Source organism: Octopus sinensis, unplaced genomic scaffold (assembly GCF_006345805.1).
Source record: "Octopus sinensis unplaced genomic scaffold, ASM634580v1 Contig11576, whole genome shotgun sequence".
NCBI lineage: Eukaryota > Metazoa > Mollusca > Cephalopoda > Octopoda > Octopodidae > Octopus > Octopus sinensis.
The window spans coordinates 97,203-122,293 of NW_021832384.1; the positions used below are offsets into that span (position 1 = coordinate 97,203).

The 25,091-nt window shown below is 38.5% G+C and overlaps 2 protein-coding genes across 2 annotated transcripts in view; one reads left to right on the top strand and one right to left on the bottom strand.

Moving 5' to 3' along the window:
- LOC115229012 (suppressor of cytokine signaling 4-like) overlaps positions 1 to 2,423 on the bottom strand; it is a 74,083-nt gene extending 71,660 nt beyond the window's left edge. Inside the window, exon 1 of the mRNA XM_029799442.2 lies at positions 2,355 to 2,423. Within this exon, the coding sequence (XP_029655302.1) occupies positions 2,355 to 2,364 (10 nt within the window). The 5' untranslated portion in view covers positions 2,365 to 2,423. The remainder of the gene's footprint in view (positions 1 to 2,354) is intronic.
- A 454-nt stretch (positions 2,424 to 2,877) lies between these two features.
- The window catches only part of LOC115229011 (WD repeat and HMG-box DNA-binding protein 1-like), a 72,558-nt gene continuing 50,344 nt past the window's right edge, over positions 2,878 to 25,091 (top strand). The window contains exons 1-8 of the mRNA XM_036499073.1: positions 2,878 to 3,006; positions 12,307 to 12,418; positions 13,279 to 13,430; positions 15,906 to 16,014; positions 19,263 to 19,360; positions 20,328 to 20,373; positions 21,908 to 22,000; positions 24,531 to 24,637. Coding sequence (XP_036354966.1) covers positions 2,927 to 3,006; positions 12,307 to 12,418; positions 13,279 to 13,430; positions 15,906 to 16,014; positions 19,263 to 19,360; positions 20,328 to 20,373; positions 21,908 to 22,000; positions 24,531 to 24,637 — 797 coding nt within the window. The 5' untranslated portion in view covers positions 2,878 to 2,926. The remainder of the gene's footprint in view (positions 3,007 to 12,306; positions 12,419 to 13,278; positions 13,431 to 15,905; positions 16,015 to 19,262; positions 19,361 to 20,327; positions 20,374 to 21,907; positions 22,001 to 24,530; positions 24,638 to 25,091) is intronic.

The following is a 25,091-nucleotide window of genomic DNA, read 5'->3' on the forward strand; positions in this document are numbered from 1 at the left end:
ATCAGATTTAGGATTGAATCCAATTTTATAGTAAAATATTATATTATATTAAATTAAATTACAGATAAAACCACTATTAGGCAAATCATACAATGAAAAACTTAAGCCAATACATAAGATTAATTAATTTATATTATTTTAAATATATATCAAAATTATTAAAAAAAGATAATTAGTATATATATATATATATATATATATATATATGTATATACTAAAATAAGTCAGAAACTTTAGCTGTTCTTTCTAGCGTAAAGGATTCCTATGATGGAAACCACTTAATGTGTTATATATATATATATATAAAGTCGGTAAATCGTAAGTTTGAAAAAGACACACACGCTAAGTTATAGAACAGTATAGTTTAATCCTATAGACCGGCCTTATCTTTTATATATATATTATGTGTGAGAGAAAGAGAGAATTTAAGTGTGTATATTAATCAAAATCGCGTGTGTATACACACTCACACACAACAGAAATGGATCTTCCAATGATGAAATAGCAAAGTGATTGCCGGTTCTGCTAGAAATAACAGTCAAACTTCCTTTTAATCATACACCCCGTCGTTTTACAAACGGAAATACATTGGAGAATGTAGTCTGGGAAGGAAAAAAACACACAGGAAATAAAAAAAGATCAACAGGATGGATGATTACGAGATGGGGGTGGTGCTATGGTTAAACAATACTTGTACGGATATAGTAGCGTTTAGTTTGGGGATCCCTGGATCAAGCGGACCTATGATGAACAGAAATAGCCAGCAGTATCATCGATTTTTCAAAAAAAAAAAAAAAAAATCCTTTCCCCTCCGAAATAGTGTATATATAATATCAACCAACGAGTACGCCACCCCATATTTCTTTTTATTAAAAAGGGTTGTGATTTGAGGGATTCTTTTTTTTTTTTGCTGCTATTTCTAGCAATGTCGATGGCGCGAGTAGGAGGCTTCACCAATGGTTCTTCTATATTTCCAGAGTGGAAAATATGAGAATATATACGACTGTCGACTATCGCCTGTTGGTAATAATAATAAGGATAAAGAAAGGCGTGAGCGGAGTCTGTGGAAACGGACAACAAAGCAGAGATGTGCAACAGGCTGCTGCTTTCTTTGCTATCCTCATCCATAACAGCTGCTCGGAATAAGAACCAGACGGGAATCCTATAGCTTCCACGAAACCCGATGATCAGTAATTAGATACAAGGAACTATATGAGATAAATATATACAAATCGTGACTCAACCTAATCTGAATAACGTGTGTGTGTGTGTGTGTGTATATATATATATATATATATACATACAAACACGTTCTACATACACAGGGCATAAAGTTTTAATTATTTCGGTATTATTTTATCATCATCCTATATATATATATATATATAATGTGTATATATATATATATATATATATGTGTGTGTATATAATATATATATATATATATATATATATATATAATGTGTGTGTATATATATATATATATATTATATATATATATATAATGTGTGTGTATATATATATATATATATATATATAATGTGTGTGTATATATATATAATGGTGTGTATATATATATATATATTATATATATAATGTGTGTGTATAATATATATATATATAATATAATATATATATAATGTGTGTGTGTATATATATATATATAATATATATATATATATATATATATATATAATGTGTGTGTATATATATATATATATATATATAAACACGTTCTACATACACAGGGCATAAAGTTTTAATTATTTCGGTAGTATTTTATCATCATTCCTATATATATATATTTATATATATAGGGATGATGATAAAATAATACCAACACACACACACATATATATATATATATAGGGATGATGATAAAAGAAGACCCAAATAATTAAAACTTTATGCCCTGTGTATATAGAACGTGTTTGTATGGCGTGAATCATTCTCGATAGACATCATCCACGTTACAGATGAGTGCTTTTTCGAAGAATATTCTCAATAAATTTCCATTCCTAAGGAGCAGAGGAAAGGAATATAAAACAAAACAGAAAGAAAAATGTCAACTTTTTGCTAGAGTTTCCTTTTCGTGAAGAACACACACACAGACGTATATATATATACACACATATATATATATATATGTGTGTGTATATACACATACACACACATTATCAACGTAAGGTAATGTACCAGAAGAGATGTGTCGGTAGCTAACGATTTAGAGAGGAAGAACGTTTGAGGGCAGTAAGGTATAGAATATGGGATCAGCATGTCATAATTATGGTAGATATACTTCGATATTTAAGGGGAATATATATAAATAAAGCGATGATTGTCAAAATACTTACCAGACGCCATTTTCACGCTGGCTTATAGCCTCGTGCTCCGCAGTAAATGGATCGTCAAGAATGCGGTACAACACGGTAAATAAATAAATAAGAAAAAACTAAGCGAAAAGCACATCAATAAAAATGAAAAAAAAAAGCAGCAACGGTCTGTTGTTGGTGAAAACAGAGAATAATTCAATAAATTTCGAACGAAGGAAAAAAAGCAACGAATAGTTTTATTGACAAAAATAAAAAATAATTCGCAGATTTTGTCGAGTTTCTATGTAATAAGAAAGACAAAAGGATTTCTTTCAAAGTATTCTCGTCTCCACACAAAATAAAACTTTTAACAAAGTACGAACTTTACAACATTGTGAAACATTGTTCATTCAATAAATGAATAAATACTTACATATTTATCTATCAAATGGTAATTTGAATAAAAAGAAATAAAGTTTGCATTGCTATTTTTTTTTATTTATGTTTCTCAAATAAATGTTTCTCTTACTATCGCTTGATATTTTTCTGCGGACCTACGTTTGGCGGGAAAGGTGAATTTCTTGCTTTCGTGTTAAAAAGTTTTTCATGTTGTTATGGATCCTCTAGCGAAACCATCAATTCGATATGGACATAGTCCCGGTCACACAGATGTCTGCTATGATGATTCTGGAAGGTAAAAATCAAATATTTAACTTATAAATTTTGTTTCTACGAGCGAAATCTGTTGATGTTGTTACAATCTGTTAAGTCCCATCAGTTAGATTCACTATTAGATATCTTCTTCGTGGTCGCTTCACCTCCTAGAAATAGCAGCTTGATCATTCTCAAACCATTGCTTACTGTCTTAAACTAGGAAAAAAGCACATTAGACAATGTAGTCTCACATAAACTTAAAAAGACGAGATAGTCACAACTAAAATAGTCTTGATTATAGGTCTGCTCAACTAGGACTAAAAACAGCTACTTAGGGAGCTTCGGCCTGTTAAAAAGGACAGCTAAATAATATATCCTTCAAATCACATCCTATTGCCTTTAAAACAAAGACATAACGGATAATGCAGTCTTAAAGAGATGAGATAGTCGTGGTTTGGATATTTTGGATTATAAGTTCGTTTTGTCAGTTCTAACTCGGGTCTAAACAACAAGCATAGCAGCCAAATATTCTTTTCTACTCTACGCACAAGGCCCGAAATTTTTGGTGAGGGGATCAGTCGATTAGATCGACCTCAGTACGCAACTGGTACTTAATTTATCGACCCCGAAAGGATGAAAGGCAAAGTCGACCTCGGCGGAATTTGAACTCAGAACGTAGAGGCATACGAAATACCTATTTCTTTACTACCCACAAGAGGCTAAACACAGAAGGGACAAAGGATGAAAGGCAAGGTCGACCTCAGCAGAATTTGAACTCAGAACGTAGAGGCAGTCGAAATACCGCTAAGCATTTCGCCCGCTCGCAGCCTTTCACCACTAAATAGGATGGCCACAGAATACCATTTGATCATAGGTCTGCTCGATTAGCAGCAACGAAATATTCAGGTAACAATACCAGCTTAATACTGTACTCTACGGTGCATTACTTGAAATAAGAAAAGTTAGGATGGTCACAGCTGGAATTCATTCGATCACAGATCTACTTGATGAGGTGCTGACAGGGTAAAGAGACACAATAATTGGTAACAACCATTTATTTTGTATTCCATTATGATTCCTTTCATATTTAGAATGCATTTGCTGGAATTGATTCGACCACAGATTTGCTTGATAAGAGGGCTGACTTGGAGAAGGGACACAATAATTGTTAATAACCATTATGATTCCGGTACTAACCCTAACCTTAGTTTGTTTATAAAAATAATTTATTTACTTAGTTTAAAAAATTATTTGGGATCGACTACTTACGATTAGCTAGCGCGGATGCGCGTACCGGGACCACTGCTCGCTAGTCGTACCTATGATTCCTTTCATCATATTTAGAATGCATTATAGGAACCGATTTCAGTATCTAACTGGTATTTTTGCTTTATTAATCTCAGATGAATGAAGGGTAAATTAACCTGAGTAGGATTTGAACTCGGAATATGAAGGGCCAATTGGTGTAGAGGAGTTTTTCCAAACTTTTTGTGTATTTCTGCTATTTATTTCTTACACAAAGCAGGACAAAGTTCATTACACGTCAAATGATGGTGGTAGTGGTGGCGGCAAGGATGATGATGATGATATCTCATCTTAGTGGCTAGCTGAGTCAGTAGGGCAATAACTAGACTACCATCCGAGAGATCAACAGTTCACACCTTATTACTGGCACTGCATTGTACCTGAGTCCATCTAGCTGTAAATAGGTATATCCGTTGTAAATGAAGAAGCTGAGTGAGAAGGTCACTCAGCTTGCTAGAAAAAGTAGTCAAGTCTCCATCATATCACATCCTACCTCCGTTTTTCTTAACCCCCTTTTTTTTTAACCTATAAACCCTTTTGCTTCCTGTTTTACTCTACTGGACCCTCATAGCCATTCAATGTTTAAAACTTCCAATTATACCTTGAGAGAAAAGTTGGACCTAAGAAGCATCAGACTGCGCTGGTATGGGAATGTGGCGAGAATGGATGTGGATAGCTGTGTGAAAAAGTGCCACACCCTAGCGGTTGAGGGAACCTGTGGAAGAGGTAGCTCCGGGAAGAGGTAGTGAAGCATGACCTTCGAACATTGGGCCTCACCGAGGCAATGACTAGTGACCAGGACCTTTGGAAATAGGCTGTGCATGAGAAGACTCGGCAAGCCCAAGTGAGACCATAACCTCATGGCCTATGCCAGGGGTGTAACCAGCCCACTTATGCGTACCTTTCCTTTATTGGACACTGTAGTGTGATGGAAGAAAAGGACAACAGAAAAAGAAGCCAACGGGAGAAAGAAATACAAAAGGCCTTACCTGTTGACCTTGGCGGAATGAATCGGTCACTCTCACAAAATAAATGTCTTGTCTCACTGTCGTTTCTGCTCAAACTGACCACACGTGCTTCCTGCCCACTCATGCCCTCTGCCTGTCTCACATAGAAAATGTACCTCAACAAATTCCATCTGATCCATGCCAGTATGGAAAAGTGGATGTTAAAACAACGATGATGCTTGGTAGAAACTTGTTACTGGTAACCGGGTAATACAATACCACCTGCTCACAGGTGAGTTGTCTGCCACTAAACCAGCTCCAGACTGGGCTTGCATATTGAGGAGAGTGTATGGACAACTAGCAAAATTTAAAAACCAAAAAAAAAATAATGGAAACCCTTGAAAGGGCAGCTGAGCTTCTTCAGCACTGGTGCCCCTTGTATTCTAGGAAGGACATGAGTGCCAGCAAGATTAACAAATCTAATGAAACCCTTGAAACTTAAATATCTGACAAACTTTGGACCTGATGTACCCTGGATTTTCCAGTTTTCTGGAGACAGCCAAAATATATTCTTTTATTCTTTTACTTGTTTCAGTCATTTGACTGTGGCCATGATGGAGCACTGCCTTGAACGGGTTTTAGTCAATCAAATCGCCCCATGACTTATTTCTTAAGCTTTGTACTTATTCTCTCGGTCTCTTTTGCTGAACCGCTAAGTTATGGGGGATGTAAACACACCGACGCCAGTTGTCAAGCAGTGATAGGAGACAAACAGACACACACACATGATGGTTTTCTTTCAGTTTCCGTCTACCAAATCCACTTAAGGTTTTGGTTGGCCTGAGGGTATAGTAGAAAATACTTGCCAAGGTGCCATGCAGTGGCACTGAAGCAGGCTTTTTACCACACAGCCACGCCTGTGGGGGCACATGGCCTTGTGATTAAAGCAGCGGACTCGCGGTCGAGGGATCGCAGGTACGAATCTCAGACCGGGCAATGTGTGTGTTTATGAGTGAAACACTTAAACTCCACATGGCTCCGACAGAAGGTAATGGTGAACTTCTGCTGACTCTTTTGCCACAACTTTCTCTCACTCTTTCCTCCTGCGTCTTGCAGCTCACCTGCGATGGACTGGCGTCCCGTGCAGGTGGGGAACCTATACACCAAGGAAACCGGGAATACGGCGCTTATGAGCCAGGCATGACTCGAGAAGGAACACACAGCCATGCCTGCGCCTATACTTCAAATCTAAAATAAGCTATGAAATGTAAAGAGCTAAATTGTATAATGCTTTTGTTACCAACCTGTCTGAATCTTTTGATTTTATGATACAAACTTTCTGTTTTTAAGTAATCCAAACTGAAACTTGCCCTCATAATTTCGTGTTATGTTCCAAACACCAGCTTAATAAGAACAAAGTTATTTTACTAAATTCTTCTTTATTTTCAAAATTAATTGAAACAAAATATGGTAACATTCAAATAAATACATTTCTAACCAAGGTGTTTTATCTATTAATCTACTTAAAATTGTCCAAAATATAATATGCTGCATCATGTATAGAGTCTGATGTTTATAGGATGAAAATAGAATGAAGAAAAGTAAAGCACATGATTTTATTTAACAAATACAGATACAAATTAATAGAATTCTGAAGTAGAGTATGTCTAATCTTTATTAATCCTCTTAAAAAAAAGAAAAGCAAAGAACAAAACTATGTTTAACACACTGTATGCAAAGTGACTAACTTTAAAAATGGCCTGTTTACTGACTGCTGGGTGCATGGTTTTGCACAGTATTCCTGGATTTCTGGAAGCTGGATAAGGGGGTCTGTTATTGTATTGGATTGGCCAAACCCAAAACTGAGAGGGGTAGAAAAAATTGGCAAAGACTAAAAAAAATTCCTGTTCCCCAACAGCAGAAATAGTTTGAGAATGATTTCTCTTAGTACCAATGTCAGCTGATTCTTAATTATATTTTATAATTAATCTGTTGATTTAAAAAAAGAAAACAAAACTAAAATCTTCAAAAAAGGTAAAAACTATCTTTGATTAAGAAGCTTTAAAGTTTTATAAAAGGATTTACATGGCTTATATTTTCTCTATTCTATACAGTTTTAGTGGTTTAATTAATTAATTTATCAATTGTAGAAAAGTATTAATTCTTCTTTTGCTAGTCTGTACCCATAAAATTCTGTCTTCCTACCCTAGATGTGCGGGTAACCAAGTCTTGCAGCGTGTTTAATTTTTGGGGCAAAGTTTTTATGGCCGGATTACCTTTCCCATGCAAATCTTGCAGTGTGCACTTGGGTGCGTCTTATAGCACCAAATACATACATACATATGTATGTATATATATATATGTATCATCATCATCATCGTTTAACGTCCGCTTTCGATGCTAGCATGGGTTGGATGTATGACTGAGGACTGGCGAACCAGATGGCTGGACCAGGCTTCAATCTTGATCTGGCAGAGTTTCTACAGCTGGATACCCTTCCAAACGCCAACCACTCCGAGAGTGTAGTGGGTGCTTTTATGTGCCACCGGCATGGGGCCAGTCAGGCAACACTGGCAACGACCTCGTTCGAATCTTTTATACATGCCACCGGCACATATATATATACTTATGCATGTATACATATGTATATATGTATATATATATATATGTATATACATATGCATGTATACATATGTATATATGTATGTATACATATGTATATATATGTATGTATACATATGTATATATATGTATGTATACATATGTATATATATGTATGTATACATATGTATATATATGTATGTATACATATGTATATATATGTATGTATACATATGTATATATATGTATGTATACATATGTATATATATGTATGTATATATATGTATGTATATATATGTATATATATATGTATATATATGTATGTATATATATGTATATATATGTATGTATATATATGTATGTATATATATGTATATATATGTAAAAAAAAATAGATGAACATATATATATGTATATATATATAAAAAAAAACAGATGAACATCAGTGGAATTGTATTCTTTGTGGTACCAGTGCCGGTGGCACACAAGAAAACCACCCAAACGTGGCCGTAACCAGTGCCGCATCGACTGGCCTCCGTGCTGTGGGCACAACAAACACCATCCGATCGTGGCCGTTCGCCAGCCTCATCTGGCACCTGTGCCGGTGGCACATAAAGACACCATCCGAAGACCCGGCGACGTAGTCAGTCCACCTGTGCATACCTTCCCTCTTATGACACTTGTGAAGACCTGTTGAGGCAAGTGCGTGACACTTGTGAAGACCTGTTGAGGCAGAGGCAAGTGTGTGACACTTGTGGAGACCTGTTGAGGCAAGTCAGCCTCATCTGGCACCTGTGCCGGTGGCACATAAAGACACCATCCGAAGACCCGGCGACGTAGTCAGTCCACTGTGCATACCTTCCCTCTTATGACACTTGTGAAGACCTGTTGAGGCAAGTGCGTGACACTTGTGAAGACCTGTTGAGGCAGAGGCAAGTGTGTGACACTTGTGGAGACCTGTTGAGGCAAGTGTGTGACCCTTGTGAAGACCTGTTGAGGCAAGTGAAAATCAAACAAATCAAAATAGATGAATATCAATGGAATTTGTATCTTTGTGGTTCCAGTACCGGTGGCACACAAGAAAACCATCCGAAGTGGCCGTAGCTGGTACCGCATCGACTGCCTCGTGCTGTGGGCACAACAAACACCATCCGATCGTGGCCGTTCGCCAGCCTCATCTGGCCCTGTGCCGGTGGCACATAAAGACACCATCCGAAGACCCGGCGACGTAGTCAGTCCACCTGTGCATACCTTCCCTCTTATGACACTTGTGAAGACCTGTTGAGGCAATGTGTGACACTTGTGAAGACCTGTTGAGGCAGAGGCAAGTGTGTGACACTTGTGGAGACCTGTTGAGGCAAGTGTGTGTGACCTTGTGAAGACCTGTTGAGGCAAGTGAAAATCAAACCAAATCAAAATAGATGAATATCAATGGAATTTGTATCTTTGTGGTTCCAGTACCGGTGGCACACAAGAAAACCATCCGAAGTGGCCGTAGCTGGTACCGCATCGACTGGCCTCCGTGCTGTGGGCACAACAAACACCATCCGATCGTGGCCGTTCGCCAGCCTCATCTGGCACCTGTGCCGGTGGCACATAAAGACACCATCCGAAGACCCGGCGACGTAGTCAGTCCACCTGTGCATACCTTCCCTCTTATGACACTTGTGAAGACCTGTTGAGGCAAGTGTGTGACACTTGTGAAGACCTGTTGAGGCAGAGGCAAGTGTGTGACACTTGTGGAGACCTGTTGAGGCAAGTGTGTGACCCTTGTGAAGACCTGTTGAGGCAAGTGAAAATCAAACCAAATCAAAATAGATGAATATCAATGGAATTTGTATCTTTGTGGTTCCAGTACCGGTGGCACACAAGAAAACCATCCGAAGTGGCCGTAGCTGGTACCGCATCGACTGGCCTCCGTGCTGTGGGCACAACAAACACCATCTGATCGTGGCCGTTCGCCAGCCTCACCTGGCACCTGTGTCGGTGGCACATAAAAACACCATCCAAAGACCCGGCGACGTAGTCAGTCCACTGTGCATACCTTCCCTCTTATGACACTTGTGAAGACCTGTTGAGGCAGAGGCAAGTGTGTGACACTTTGTGAAGACCTGTTGAGGCAGAGGCAAGTGTGTGACACTTGTGGAGACCTGTTGAGGCAAGTGTGTGACACGCGTGACACTTGTGAAGACCTGTTGAGGCAAGTGAAAATCAAATCAAATCAAACCAAATCAAAATAGATGAACATCAATGGAATTTGTATCTTTGTGGTTCAGACCGGTGGCACACAAGAAAACCATCCGACGTGGCCGTTCGCCAGCCACATCTGGCACCTGTGTCGGTGGCACATAAAGAACACCATCCGAAGACCCGCGACGTAGACAGTCCACCTGTGCATACCTTCCTTCTTGTGACACTTGTGAAGACCTGTTGAGGCAAGTGACACTTGTGAAGACCTGTTGAGGCAAGTGAAAATCAAATCAAATCAAATCAAAACAAATCAAAATAGATGAACATAATGGAATTTGTATCTTTGTGGTACCAGTGCCGGTGGCACACAAGAAAATCATCCGAACGTGGCCGTAGCCAGTACCGCATAGACTGGACTACGTGCTTTGGGGACGTAACAAACACCATCCGATCGTGGCCGTCCGCCAGCCTCATCTGGCACCTGTGTCGGTGGCACATAAAAACACCATCCGAGCGTGGCCGTCTGCCAGCCTCGTCTGGCACCTGCCAGCCTCATCTGGCACCTGTGTCGGTGGCACATAAAAACACCATCCGAGCGTGGCCGTCTGCCAGCCTCGTCTGGCACCTGTGTCGGTGGCACATAAAAACACCATCCGAGCGTGGCCGTTCGCCAGCCTCGTCTGGCACCTGTGTCGGTGGCACATAAAATCACCCACTACACTCTCGGAGTGGTTGGCGTTAGGAAGGGCATCCAGCTGTAGAAACACTGCCAGATCTGACTGGCCTGGTGCAGCCTTCGGGCTCCCCAGACCCCAGTTGAACCGTCCAACCCATGCTAGCATGGAAAACGGACGCTAAATGATGATGATGATGATGATGATGATGTATGTATATATATGTATGTATACATATGTATGTATATATATGTATGTATACATATGTATATATATATGTATGTATACATATGTATATATATGTATGTATACATATGCATGTATATATATGTATGTATAATATATATATATGTATGTATATATATATATATATATATGTATATATATGTATGTATACATATGCATGTATATATATGTATGTATATATATATATATATATGTATATATATGTATGTATACATATGCATGTATATATATGTATATATATATATATATATATATATATATATAATATATATATATAATATATATATATATATATATATATATACATATATATATATGCATGTATATATATGTATGTATACATATGCATGTATATATATGTATGTATATATATATATATATATATATATATATATGTATATACATATGTATGTATATTTATGTATGTATACATGTATATGTATATGTGTGTACACGCACACATATATAATCATCATTTTAGCTTTCACTTCTCTATGCTTATGAGGGGTTACTGAAAAGTTGTTAGTTGTAAAGTTATTGTGAAGGGCCTGGTTGGAGACCCAACCTTCTGAGTTCTTTGACAGTGCTTAGAAATAAGTGTGTGAATCTGATAGGTGATTATGTTGAATGATATCATAATTAACTGATCCTCCTGATTGGACTTGAAGCCCTTTACTTCTGAAGTAAACTTAAACACGCAGCCAGCATTTATAACTATATCATTTACATATTATTTGATCACCACCCTCTCTTATATGTATATGTATGTATGTATATACATATATATGCCCACGGGCATATGGTGTAGTGGTTAAGAGTGCGGGCTACTAACCCCAAGATTCCGAGTTCAATTCCAAGCAGTGACCTGAACAATAATAATAATAATAATAATAAACATAATTTTCGTTTTTCTTTTTTTTGGGACATTCACTTGTCCAACACCAAAAAAAAAAAAAGACCCCAAATATATGGCACACTAGGCATAACAACAACATGAACTTCCAACCTGTTGTCTCTTGAGGTCTCTGGGTGAGACTTGGAGCCAACTTGTACAAATATAAAGCAAAAGTCAAACATAGAATAATAATAATAATATCAAAAAAATACCTTAGGAATGAGAACCCAGGTTCGAAATTTCCCCCAAGACACCTGAAGAAGGCTGGAGGGTATATCAGCTGAAATGTTGTGTTAACAACAAACAAGGTTAGGACAAATATCTGTCGAATGTAAATAATGTATATAATTCCTTATCTCTTAAATATAGAACTGTATTACCACCCTCTCTTATCTATCTGTTTCTTTTCAGTCTCTTCCTTACACCTGACCAGTTTCTCTAACATTTTGTTTTCTCTTGCCATTGACTCCTCTCACTTGCAGATACATTCTTAGCTGTGGAACGGATGGTGATGTTCGTATATGGGATGGCTTCAACGATTCTGATGCGATGTCATATCAGATAGGAGAGAAGGTTTTTGCTGTTTTGTACAAGGTAAGAGGGATTTGTTGCTGTTGTTCTTGTTCAGCTCCTGGGTCAGTCTTGACCAAGCTGACTTACAATCGAAGGTATTCTTGACATCCTATCTTTTATGTGTCTAGGATTTCAATGTATCCATCTATTTTCAAGACTGTAGGGTGTAATTTGACAGATTTGGTTGAGCTTTCTAGCAGGTTCACTGATTGGCATCTAGGCATGTTTGTGTGGTAAATAGCTTGCTTACCAACCTCATGGTTCCGGGTTCAGTCCCACTGTGTGGCCGTTTGGGCAAGTGCCTTCTACTATAGCCTCGAGCCGACCAAAGCCTTGTGAGTGGATTTGATAGACAGAAACTGAAAGAAGCCCGTCATGTATATGTATGTGTGTGTGTGCCTCCACCGCTTGACAACTGGTGTTAGTGTGTTTACATCCCCGTAAGTTAGTGGTTTGGCAAAAGAGACTGATAGAATTACTAGGCTTAAGAAACAAGTCCTGGGGTTGCATTCTTCGACTAAAACCCTTCATGGCCGCAGTCAAATGACAAACAAGTAAAAGAATAAAATGTATCTTGGAAGAGGGGAATCGAAGAGAGATCCTTAAAACTAACCCCTCCTGTACTTCTATTTCTAGCAGGGTGAATGACCACATAGAAACTCCTTGCTTGACCTATACAAGCATAGGAAAATAGACATTAAAATGGATAATGCCTCATTTCTCCAGTAGTTTTTCCACAGATTCAGTAGGGTGAATGAATTGAAGGAGATTTGGCTTCTATTTCTAGCAGGGTGAACGACCACATAGAAACCCCTTCATTGTTACAGCAACAGCTGTGAATATATTCTTCTTTTATTTTTTATTTTGTTTGTTTATTACAGAATCACAAGTTCTACACTGCATCTGATGTCAACAGCATCCAAATATACACATTTCCAGATGGTATAGCAGATGGCATGGTTACACGGTTCACTGCTCCTGCTAACCACATGTGCTTCAACAGAGCAGGAACAATTCTAGTCGCTGGAGCAAGGTATTTTACATAATTTTCTTGTCAGCTTTGTACTAGAGTAAGCTTTTTGCTCTTGTTTGTTGTTGTTATTGGTGGCGGAATTGTTAGCACACTGGGCAAATTACAAAGCAGCATTTTGTTCATCTGCACGTTCTGAGTTCAAACACCACTGAGGTTGACTTTGCCTTTCATCCTTTTGGGGTTGATGAAATAAATACCTATTTCTTTACTACCCACAAGGGGCTACACATAGAGGGGACAAACAAGGACAGACAAACGGATTAAGTTGATTATATCGACCCCAGTGCGTAATTGGTACTTATTTAATTGACCCCGAAAGGATGAAAGGCAAAGTTGACCTCGGCGGAATTTGAACTCAAAAACGTAGCGGCAAATGAAATACAGATATGCATTTCGCCCGACGTGCTAACGTTTCTGCCAGCTCGCCGCCTAGGTTGATGAAATAAATACCAGTTTAGTACTGGGGTCGATCTAATCAACTTGTGTGTGCATGAAAACAAAATATGTATCTGTGTGTGCTTGCACGTGCGTGTGTGTGTTGTGTTGTGTTGTGTGTTGTGTTGTGTTGTGTGTTGTGTTGTGTGTTGTGTTGTGTTGTGTTGTGTGTGTGTGTGTGAAGTGATGTATCTCTACCAAATCCACTCACAACGCGTTGGTTGAAAGAAGACACTTGCCCAAGGTGCTCTGCAGTGGGACTGAACCCAAGATCACATGGTTAGGAAGCAAGCTTCTTAACCAAGCTTGTGCCTGTTGTATTTTTTTATTCTTTTACTTGTTTCAGTTATTTGACTGCGGTCATGCTGGAGCACTGCCTTTCAACCCCAGAGCTTATTCTTTGTAAGCCTAGTACTTATTCTATCAGTCTCTTTTGCTGAACTGCTAAGTTATGGGAACGTAAACACACCAGCATTGGTTGTCAAGCGATGTTGGGGGGACAGACACACACACACACACACACACACACACACACATATTTATATATATACATATACGATGGGCTTCTTTCAGTTTCCGTCTACCAAATTCACTCACGAGGCCTTGGTCGGCCCAAGGCTATAGTAGAAGACACCTGCTCAGAGTGCCATGCAGTGAGACTGAACCCACGACCATGCGGTAAGCAAGCTGCTTACCACACAGCTACTCCTGTGCCTGTATTGGTAATTAGATGGGGATTCATTGGTATATAGGTGGCTAGATGTTTAGGTATGTAGATGGATAGAATGGTTGATAGATAGTAATGAGTAGATATAGACACAAGATATGTATTATTTAATTAATGATGAGTTGTCAAAAGTGCAAATATATAAGCTAATCACTAAGGTACTAGCTTAATTCATGACCGTTTTATATATCAATTGACTTGTGCTACTGATTTGTGAAGGAGCAATCAGCAAATCATGTGGTGACCCATATGGAGACTCTCTCCCTCTTTTATCAACACTGCATGGCAATGTCTTTTACTTATAGCCCCAGGTTGACCATATCCTTGTGAGTGGATTTGTACACTTCTGCATATGCTTTATATGCACTTTTGACAAGTTGTGGTGCACCTGAGCACTGTATACAATAATTTCATTATTATTATTATATACACACATACACAAGGTGTTCCAATAAGATGTATATTGAATGATTATAAAACCAGTGTTTGTTAAAATAGCTTTTATTTTCAAAAGTGTATAGAATCTACAGATAGAATTAATTTTTTTTAATGAATGCCTATTTTCAGCTCAGGCAGATCTGTTTGAAACTCCTTTCTAAACTGTCTTCGCACTTAAGGAGAATGCATCTTTGCACTTAGACTGCGTTTTCAAACTTCCAGTAACCCTTTCAGATCAGCTTTCTTTGTTCAAAGCTTAGTCTGGATCCCTTCGTTACTTCTAACGGATTGAATCTAAAAAGAAATGAAAATTGAGTTATCAGCTGTTAAAGCATGTATATGTGATTTTTTTGGAACACCCTGTATGTATGTATGTATGTATGTATGTATATATATATATATATATATACTAGCAGTATCGCCCGGCGTTGCTCGGGTTTGTTTCGACCCTTTAGAATTGGAATTTTTGAAAAGTAAAACTTTTGCATTATGTAGCTTGTTATTCTCTTTAAGTGAACATTTTTCTGGTTCAAATACACCGAAAAATGGCGACACAGCAGTCAAAAAAATCATAAAAAATAGGGATTTTCATAGAAAAAAAGCACCTTTTTGATGTAAATAATTTTTGGCCTTAACATGGCCTGATTTGAATTTTTCTTCTACGGAAGGAAGAGCAAGCCTTCTTCTATCATACTCTCAATTTTGGTCAACTTGCACCTCAGGGTCTCGGAGGAGATAGTGTTAGTTGAAGGCTACCAAACCTGCCATACATAGACAACTTCAGCTTTATATATAGAGAGATATGTATGTATGCATGTGATGATATATGCATATGCACAGCTAGTTTGTAAGTAAGATGTCTGTTTTCCTTCTAGTGACTTCATGATCAAAATCACAGATGTACGATCAAGCAAGCAGAAATCTCTCCAAGGACACGAAGCTCCAATATTGAGTGTGGCTTTACATCCCAAAGGACTCTTTCTGGTTTGTTAGCTTCCTTTTATTTCTCCTTCTATCTCTACATCATGGCTTGTTACCAGTATTAACCCTTTAGTGTTCAGATTACTCTGTTAAATGTAATGCTTTATTATTTAAATTGTTTTGAATTAATCATGCATTACCTTATAGCTTTGAGGTTTCAATGATGTGATTGTTTATTTTTAGACTGTCAATGTAGGTTAGGTGTGAGAGGCTAGATATGGCCAGTTTGAATATAAAATATGTAGAATATATTGGGCCGGATTTGGCCAGTTTAAACACTAAAGGGTTAAGTGTGACTTGACTCTTTCAGCCATTATTTTCTTGTCTCTGTACCCCTTCTCTCTCTCCTTGACACTACAGCCATCAGTGTGGCTTTTCACAAATGTAAAGATAATTTCTGTCATTTATTATTTCTTTCCCTTCTTACATAATTATTAATTCATCATCATCATCATCATCATCATTTAACGTCCACTTTCCATGCTAGCATGGGTTGAACGATTTGACTGAGGTCTGGCGAACCAGACTCCAATCTAATCTGGCAGAGTTTCTACAGCTGGATGCCCTTCCTAACGCCAACCACTCCGAGAGTGTAGTGGGTGCTTTTACGTGCCACCGGCACGAGGGCCAGTTTGGTGGTATTGGCAACGGCCACGTCCAAATGGTGCTTTTTACGTGCCGCCTGCACAGGAGCCTGTCCAGCGGTACTGGCGACGACCTCGCTCGAATATTTCACATGCTAGTAAGGCAACGCGGTAACGATCACCCTCGAATGGTGTGCTTAACGTGCCACCGGCACGAAGGCCAGTTTGTTGCTCAGGCAACGATCTCACTCGTATGGTACTCTTAGCGCTCCACTAGCAACGGATGCCGGTCACCGAGTTTGATTTTGATTTCACTTGCCTCAACTGGTCTTAATATTTCATCCATCTTTCTATCCTGCTATCTGTTTGGCTTCTTTTCCTTCTTCATTCCTTTTTGTTGTTCAACTTTTAATACTTCATATCACTACCTTTCTTTTTCTCTGTGTCTATCTATGAGCAAAAGGCTACACCCCCCCTCCACCCATCCAATGGACGGTGCTGAGTTGTCAAACATTTAAACCAAATTTTCTCAAAACAACTTGCCTGACCGTCCCATAGGCCTCCCCTATGAGAAACATTGATTTAACCTAAATTTGAGACACCAGCAAAAGAAGAAATAAAGATAGACTTTTTTTCTATTCCAAAGAAAAATGGCTTTATCGATCGGATCCTCACCTGGAATTGATTTTTGTAATTTTTTCAAGACTTATACATGCCCTGATACTGTCGGTATCTACATATCAAATCTGAGCGCAATCGGATGGTGGATGCCTGAGATCCTAGAAGACACACACACAGACAGACAATGGATTTTATATGATAGATTTGCACATCTATTATATAGATATAAGGCACAGGAGTGGCTGTGTGGTAAGTAGCTTGCTTACCAACCACATGGTTCCGGGTTCAGTCCCACTGCGTGGCATCTTGGGCAAGTGTCTTCTGCTATAGCCTCGGGCCGACCATTGCCTTGTGAGTGGATTTGGTAGACGGAAACTGAAAGAAGCCTGTCGTATATATGTATATATTTATATGTATGTGTGCGTATATGTTTGTGTGTCTGTTTTTGTCCCTCTAGCATTGCTTGACAACCGATGCTGGTGTGTTTACGTCCCCGTCACTTAGCGGTTCGGCAAAAGAGACCGATAGAATAAGTACTGGGCATACAAAGAATAAGTCCCGGAGGTCGATTTACTCGACTAAAGGCGGTGCTCCAGCATGGCTGCAGTCAAATGACTGAAACAAGTAAAAGAGAGTAAGAGTATCTGTCTGTCAGTTGGTCTGTCTGTCTCTCATTCTCATTCATTCATTCATAATTAAGAAAGGATTTCCTACCTTTGATTGACTTGTATATCATTTACTTGTTTCAGTCATCAGCAATTTATGTATCATACTTAATGTAAAAACCTTGTTGAAAGACAAATTTGCTGCAGCATTCACTTGAAGATAGTATCTCATGTTTACTCTCTCTCTCTGTTACTCTTTTACTTGTTTCAGTCATTTGACTGCGGCCATGCTGGAGCACCGCCTTTAGTTGAGCAAATCGACCCCAAGACTTATACTTTGAAAGCCTAGTACTTATTCTATTGGTCTGTTTTGCCGAACCGCTAAGTTACGGGGACATAAAGACACCAGCATCGGTTGTCAAGCGATGTTGGGGGGGGGACAAACCCAGACATACAAACATATACACACATATACATATACATAGACATACATACGCATGCAAGCAATCAAGCGAGCGAGTGAGTAAGCAAGCAAGCAAGCAAGCAAGGGTTTGGTTGGCCAGAGACTATAGTAGAAGACACTTGCTCAAGGTGCCATGCAGTGGGACTAAACCCGGAACTATGTGGTTGGCAAGCAAGCTACTTACCACACAGCCACTCCTATTTAAAAGCACAATACCAACCAGACAAAGACTTCTGGTTCTATGATGGAAACCTCATGTTTCAATGTGATCTAAATTGAAAAAAATTTCCACCAGAATTTTATGCTAATTTAAGTTTCAAATATCTGCTTAGTCTTGACAAAATTATATCACTAAATTCTTCATTACATGCTGTTTGGACAACTTTGAAAAAACTTATCTTCCGGCTATAATCTATTTGATATATTTTAATTTTTATAAATGCTTTTATTCTCGGATGGGCTATTGCATTTCCTTATTCTTTTAAGCAAACTGTCAAATTTAGCCTAAACACCTTGTATTTCTAGTATTAATTGAAATACAGGTTAGAAACAAACAGTATAGTTTAATATATTTCTTTATTGCCCACAAGGGGCTAAACACAGAGGAGACAAACAAGGACAGACAAACGAACTAAGTCGATTACATCGACCTCAGTGCATAACTGGCACTTAATTTATCGACCCTGAAAGGATGAAAGGCAAAGTCGACCTCGGCGGAATTTGAACTCAGAACGTAACGGCTATGCATTTTGCCTGGCTTGCTAATGGTTCTGCCAGCTATGATACCAAGAAGGTAAGAGGATGAACAAGAAAAAAAAAAACAAGTCCAGCAGTTTGTCTTTGACTAAATATTCTTGTTGGTTCTACAATTGATCCATCAGTTCTTTGTTTGCTATAGTGTAAAAGATAACTGTAATAATTATTCTATTGTAATAATGTTTCTCTTAGTTGAATAAGAATTTTTCGATTCCATTTCAGGCATCGTCCAGTTGTGATGGATCCTACCGTGTCTGGTCAATGTCTACTCATACCAGTTTGAAGACATGGAATGGTTTAGCACGATGCAGTGATGTGAGGTGAGCGTCTTCTACTGTTCTTACATTTTATATAACTCTTGGATCCACCAACTTATAGTTGTGTATCTTTTTTTTTATATTTAGACATAGGAGTAGCTGTTTGGTAAGTAGCTTGCTTCCCAACCACATGGTTCCGGGTTCAGTCCCACTGCATGGCACCTTGGGCAGGTGTCTTTTACCCTAGCCTTGGGCCGACCAAAGCCTTGTGAGTGGATTTGATAGACGGAAACTGAAAGAAGCCCGTCATATATATATATATTATATTTATATTTTTATATTTTATCTAGTTTCAGCTCACGAGCTGTGGCTATGCTGGGGCACCACCATTCAGTGTTGCTAAATGATTTTACTTCACGAATGCTTTTTAGCAATTGACATTTGGTGCATGAGAGAGTTTGATGCAGCTGCCCTCATCTACACCTCCTGCCGTGAAGTTGGTTCATCTGGGACACCTGACAGGAAGAGATCCAGTTTTATTTTAAAGACATCTGCATCCACCCCATGCAGGTCTCTCAGGTCCTTCTGGAGGATATTGAAGAGCTGTGGACCTCTGAAGTCCAGGCTATCACAGTATCTTGTCCTACATCTTGATGGCAATATATATATATGTATGTATGTGCGTGTCTGTGTTTGTCACCCCCAACATCGTTTGACAACCGATGCTGGTGTGTTTATGTCCCTGTAACTTAGCGGTTCAGCAAAAGAAACCAATAGTATAAGTACTAGGCTTACAAAGAATTTAAGTCCTGGGGTCGACTTGCTCGATTAAAGCCGGTGCTCCAGCATGGCCACTGTCAAATGACTGAAACAAGTAAAAGAGTAAAAGAATGTATAATGAAAATAATGATGGTGCTTATGGTTCTTTATTTGTTGATGATACATTTGGAATTTATTGAATTTATCAAATGCATATATATTTTATGGATGCTAATTTATTCCTATTTTCTTCTCCTGCTCCTCTTTGCAGCTTGGCGAAATCTCTTTGCCGTTTATGCTGGGATCCTCTTGGAGAGGTAAGTTTCTCTGACACGTAATAATACAAACAGTATGTCTGCATGTGAAGATGTTGTTGTGCAACTGCAATACACACAGTAGTGGCTGTGTGCTAAGTAGCTTGCTTCCCAACCACATGGTTCCAGGGTTCCAGGTTCATGTGGCACCTTGGGCAAGTGTCTTCTGTTATAGCCTTGGATTTGGTAGATGGAAACTGTAACAAGTCCATCTTATATATATATAGATGAGTGTATTTTTACCTTGTTAACAATTAACACAGAAAAAATTAATAAATAGTTACCAGGGTAGCAAAAATCTCACAAGTAAAGATGTTGTAACTCCTTGTTTATAAAGGTAGAAACTTCGTGTTTACGTTGAATATTTTGAATATTATATGAATAAATAAATGGAGTTAACGCAGGTGTAATCAAATATTTTTACTTTCGACACATGTTTCGAAAATTCCACTGATACTATTCAAAAGAATAAATGGTATAAACAATGCAGTCTTCTCCTCAGGAAAGTGAAAAAAGCGAAACTTGTCAATAAGACATTTTAGCAAAAAATGATGGATTTGTATAGCGATAGACAGAACGCTATATGTATGTATATATATATATATATATATATATATAATATTCAGATAAGGAAATCATTTTATTCTCAAACACAAGATAATTCTAATAATATAGCATGAACAGGATAAACTACCCATATTTTGCAGAAAAATCTGAAAGATACAGATAAGGAAAATAATTTTATTCTCAGCCATGAGACTTGAACTCACATATATTTTTGCAGTGGACTGCAAGCGAACAATAGTTGGTGAAGCCATTGTTTAAGATTAGCAAACTAATACACTTGTAGAAAGGAAAATCTACTCTCTCTCTCACACATACACACACAAACATGCACATACACTATGGGCTTCTTTCAGTTTCTGTCTACTAAATCTGCTAACTAGGTTTTGGTCAGCTGATGGTTACAGTAGGGGATACTTATCTGAGGTATCACATAGTGGGGACTGAACCCGAAATCACATGGTTGGGCGATTAACTTGTTTACCACATAGCCAAGCCCAACTAAATATACAATTAAATAATTAGCAGTAATAAACATACCAACAAAACGCTTATTTAATGAGATGATTGATGCTGTTGCTGTTGAGTGAAGCGGTCTTCGTCCTTGTGGGAGAAGTCCGAAACGTGGTCCTTTGCTATTCGTAAGACCCGCAGAAGAGAAAGAAGGTCAACCCCCGACACCGAGAGCATAGACGGATGGATGAATGCACATCCAGTCTCAGCGGTTGTGTAGGAAGTCGGGGTGATGCTGCTGCTTTTGGGCACTGTATTCTGAATTTTTGGTTCAGTGGAAGACAATTTTAAGTGTGAATCATGTTTTAAAAGAATGTCTAGAAAATATTAGAATATTCCTGTAGACTTTGAAACTATTTGAAATTTTGTGTTTATTTAACAGAAAATGATTTTTTTTTTCAATTTACACTTTTTTCATATTTTTCTGTTTAAAAACAAAAATTCTGTTTTTCATTTGTAGAATCTCTTGGTTCCTGTTGAAAAGGAAATTATTGTTTATGATACGAAGACCTGGAATAAAACAGCAGCTTTAACTGATGCAAAGATAAAAGACGTAAGGAATTTATTGTTATTATCCTCCTTATCATAATAATAATAATAATAATAATAATCATCATCATCATCGTTATCAATAGTTTCATCACTAAATATCGTAATTTAATGCCCATGTTTCATGCCAGCATGTTTGGATGGTTTGACGAGGATCCTCTGTGTCCAAGGACTGCATCACACTCTAATATCTGCTTTGGCATGGCTTCTATGGCTGGATGCCTTTCCTAACACCAACCAATTTACAGTATGTACTGGGTGGGTTTTTTTTCATACATATTTCTTTACTACCCACAAGGGGCTAAACACAGAGAGGACAAACAAGGACAGACAAACGGATTAAGTCGATTATATCGACCCCAGTGCGTAACTGGTACTTATTTAATCGATCCCGAAAGGATGAAAGGCAAAGTCGACCTCGGCGGAATTTGAACTCAGAACATAGTGGCAGACGATATACCACAAAGCATTTTGCCTAGCGTGCTAACGTTTCTGCCAGCTCACCACCTTTTTTTTTCATGCCACCATCACTGACAAGGCTATCATGCAGTTTGCAAGACTATGAACTCTGGAAAGGGGAACAGCTTTATACTAGGAGATGAGGGGTAAAAGACAAGTACACATATGAGACAAAGGGCCAGAGCTGAACAGGTTTCTTGCTGCAGAGAGAATCCATGACAACTTACACCTTAGTAGAAAGGGCAGAAGTGATAGTGTAGAGAGAACAACGGGGTTGGATTTTTGTTATTTATTGGTGTCTCATTTCACTCTTGGTTGAACTGCTCTATGAACAAGTATATTCCATCTGTGACCATCCTGTCATTTCATTTTCGTTTTTGTTCTGGAATACTGCATCTAAGTCTTTTGCCACTCACACCTCTTTAATCGCTCTTCTTTTGCAATATCCTGTCACTTAAATTATGGCATTTGAACCTCGGAGGTATACCCTGGCACTTGCCACTATTTATATCTCTCTCTTCCTTTACTCAACCATCTCATTTATACTCTGATCCCCGTTCCTTGTGAGTATGCCTGGCATTTTGCCATCATCTTCATCCTGCGGTCTCCCACTCACTCTCTTTTTCTCCTCCACTTCCCTCAGGTTGAACAACCGTGTATTTTCTTAGCTGTAGCACACCTGTTTTTGTCTTCATTCCCGATCTTTCTCTCTCCAACCGGGTAACCTTGTACTTCCTCTACAGCAAGACACCTATATTTGTCTCACTATAACCTTTTCATCATCACCTCCTCCAATGCTTCTTCCCCTCTGAAAAGTTTTGTCTTGCAAGTACTTGGTGACCCTGTTAGTGCAGGTGCCACTTAAAAGCACCCAGTCCACTGTAAAGTGGTTGGTTTTAGGAAGGGCATCCAGCTGTAAAAACCTTGCCAAATCTGACCTTGCCTGTGCTTGTGTCATGTAAAAAGCACTAAGTCCACTCTGCTGAGTGGTTGGTGTTAGGAAGAGCATCCAGCTGTACAAATCCTGCCAAAACAGTCACAAGTCTGGTGCAGGCTTCGGCCTGGTTGGCTTTTGTGGTACCATCCCACCCATGCTAGCATGGAACACGGATATTAAATGATGATGATGATGATAGAAGGTGGTAGGCTGGCAGAATCTTTACAATCTGAGTTCAAATTCTACTGAGGTTGACTTTGCCTTTCATCCTTTCGAGGTTGCTGAAATAAGTAGCAGTTGGGCACTGGGGTCAGTGTAATTGCCTATCCCCTTTCAAAATTTCATAGTTTTTTTACTTATAAGAGAAAGGATTATTTAGGGGTTTTGTGATAAATGCCCAGACCAGGTGGTGCAATTTCAGAATTGTTGGCATATTGGACAAAACACTTTGAGGCATTTCACTTGCCTTTATATTCTGAGCTCAAATTCTGCCATGGTCAATTTTGTCCTTTTGGGGTCAATAGAATAAGTAGCAGTCAAACACTGGGGTCAGTGTAATTGACTTGCCCCTTCCCTCAAAATTGCTGGCTTTGTGCCTCTAATAGGCATTGGAGTGGCTGTGTGGTAAGTAGCTTGCTTACAACCGCATGGTTCTGGGTTCAGTCCCACTGCGTGGCACCTTGGGCAAGTGTCTTCAACTATAGCGTTGGGCCAACCAAAGCCTTGTGAGTGGATTTGGTATATGGAAACTGAAAGAAGCCCGTTGTATATATATATATTGTTGTATTTAGGAATGGTCATTTTGCCAGTTTAGCCAATAAAACCACATGCACTATATAATTGGTGTTACTTTGCTTCTGCGTTATTCATTTTTTTACGTTAATCTTATTTCGGCCAGAGTTCTTTCGTCACACTCCTGTGACCTCATCAGTGGTCCTTTGAGACACACAAATAAGAAAGAAGAAAGCAACACTTATACTTTTCTTTTATTCTTTCATTCTTTTACTTGTTTTAGTCATTTGAATGCTGCCATGCTGGAGCACTGCCTTTAGTCGAAGAAATCGACCCCAGGGCTTATTCTTTGTAAGCCTAGTACTTATTCTGTTGGCCTTATTTATTTATTTTATTTTTGTTCCAGACCATTTCCATTTTGATGTTCTCCAGCTGTCAGAAGTATTTGGCGGCATCATGTTTCGATGGTCTCTTGCTAATTTTTGACTGGAGCAAAAGACTTTGCATACAGAGGTAAGTGAGGAATGTGGTGAGTTTGTTGTTTTTTAAAACTTTTTCTTTGGTGTTTCAGCTTTGATTGAGCAGACTTAGAATGAAAAGTATTCCAGTCATGACCATCCCACCTCCTTTCCCTGTGTTCTGGGTACTGAAGGCCATATTATTCATCATTTTCTTTCTTTTTTTTTAAATACGGTTGTGTGTGATTTGAGGGAGATTTGGCTGCTATTTCTAGCTGGTTAAGCCCTTCTGTTTGTTGTATGTTATAGCAGATCTGAAGATTGAGATAGACTATTTTCTCTCGTGGTATAATTCTGCTTAGTAAAATATTATAAATAATTAATTATAATTATATATAAATATCTATATATATATCAGTCATTTGACTGTGGCTGTGCTGGAGCACCGCCTTTAGTCGAGCAAATCGACTCCAGGACTTTTTCTTTGTAAGCCCAGTACTTATTCTATC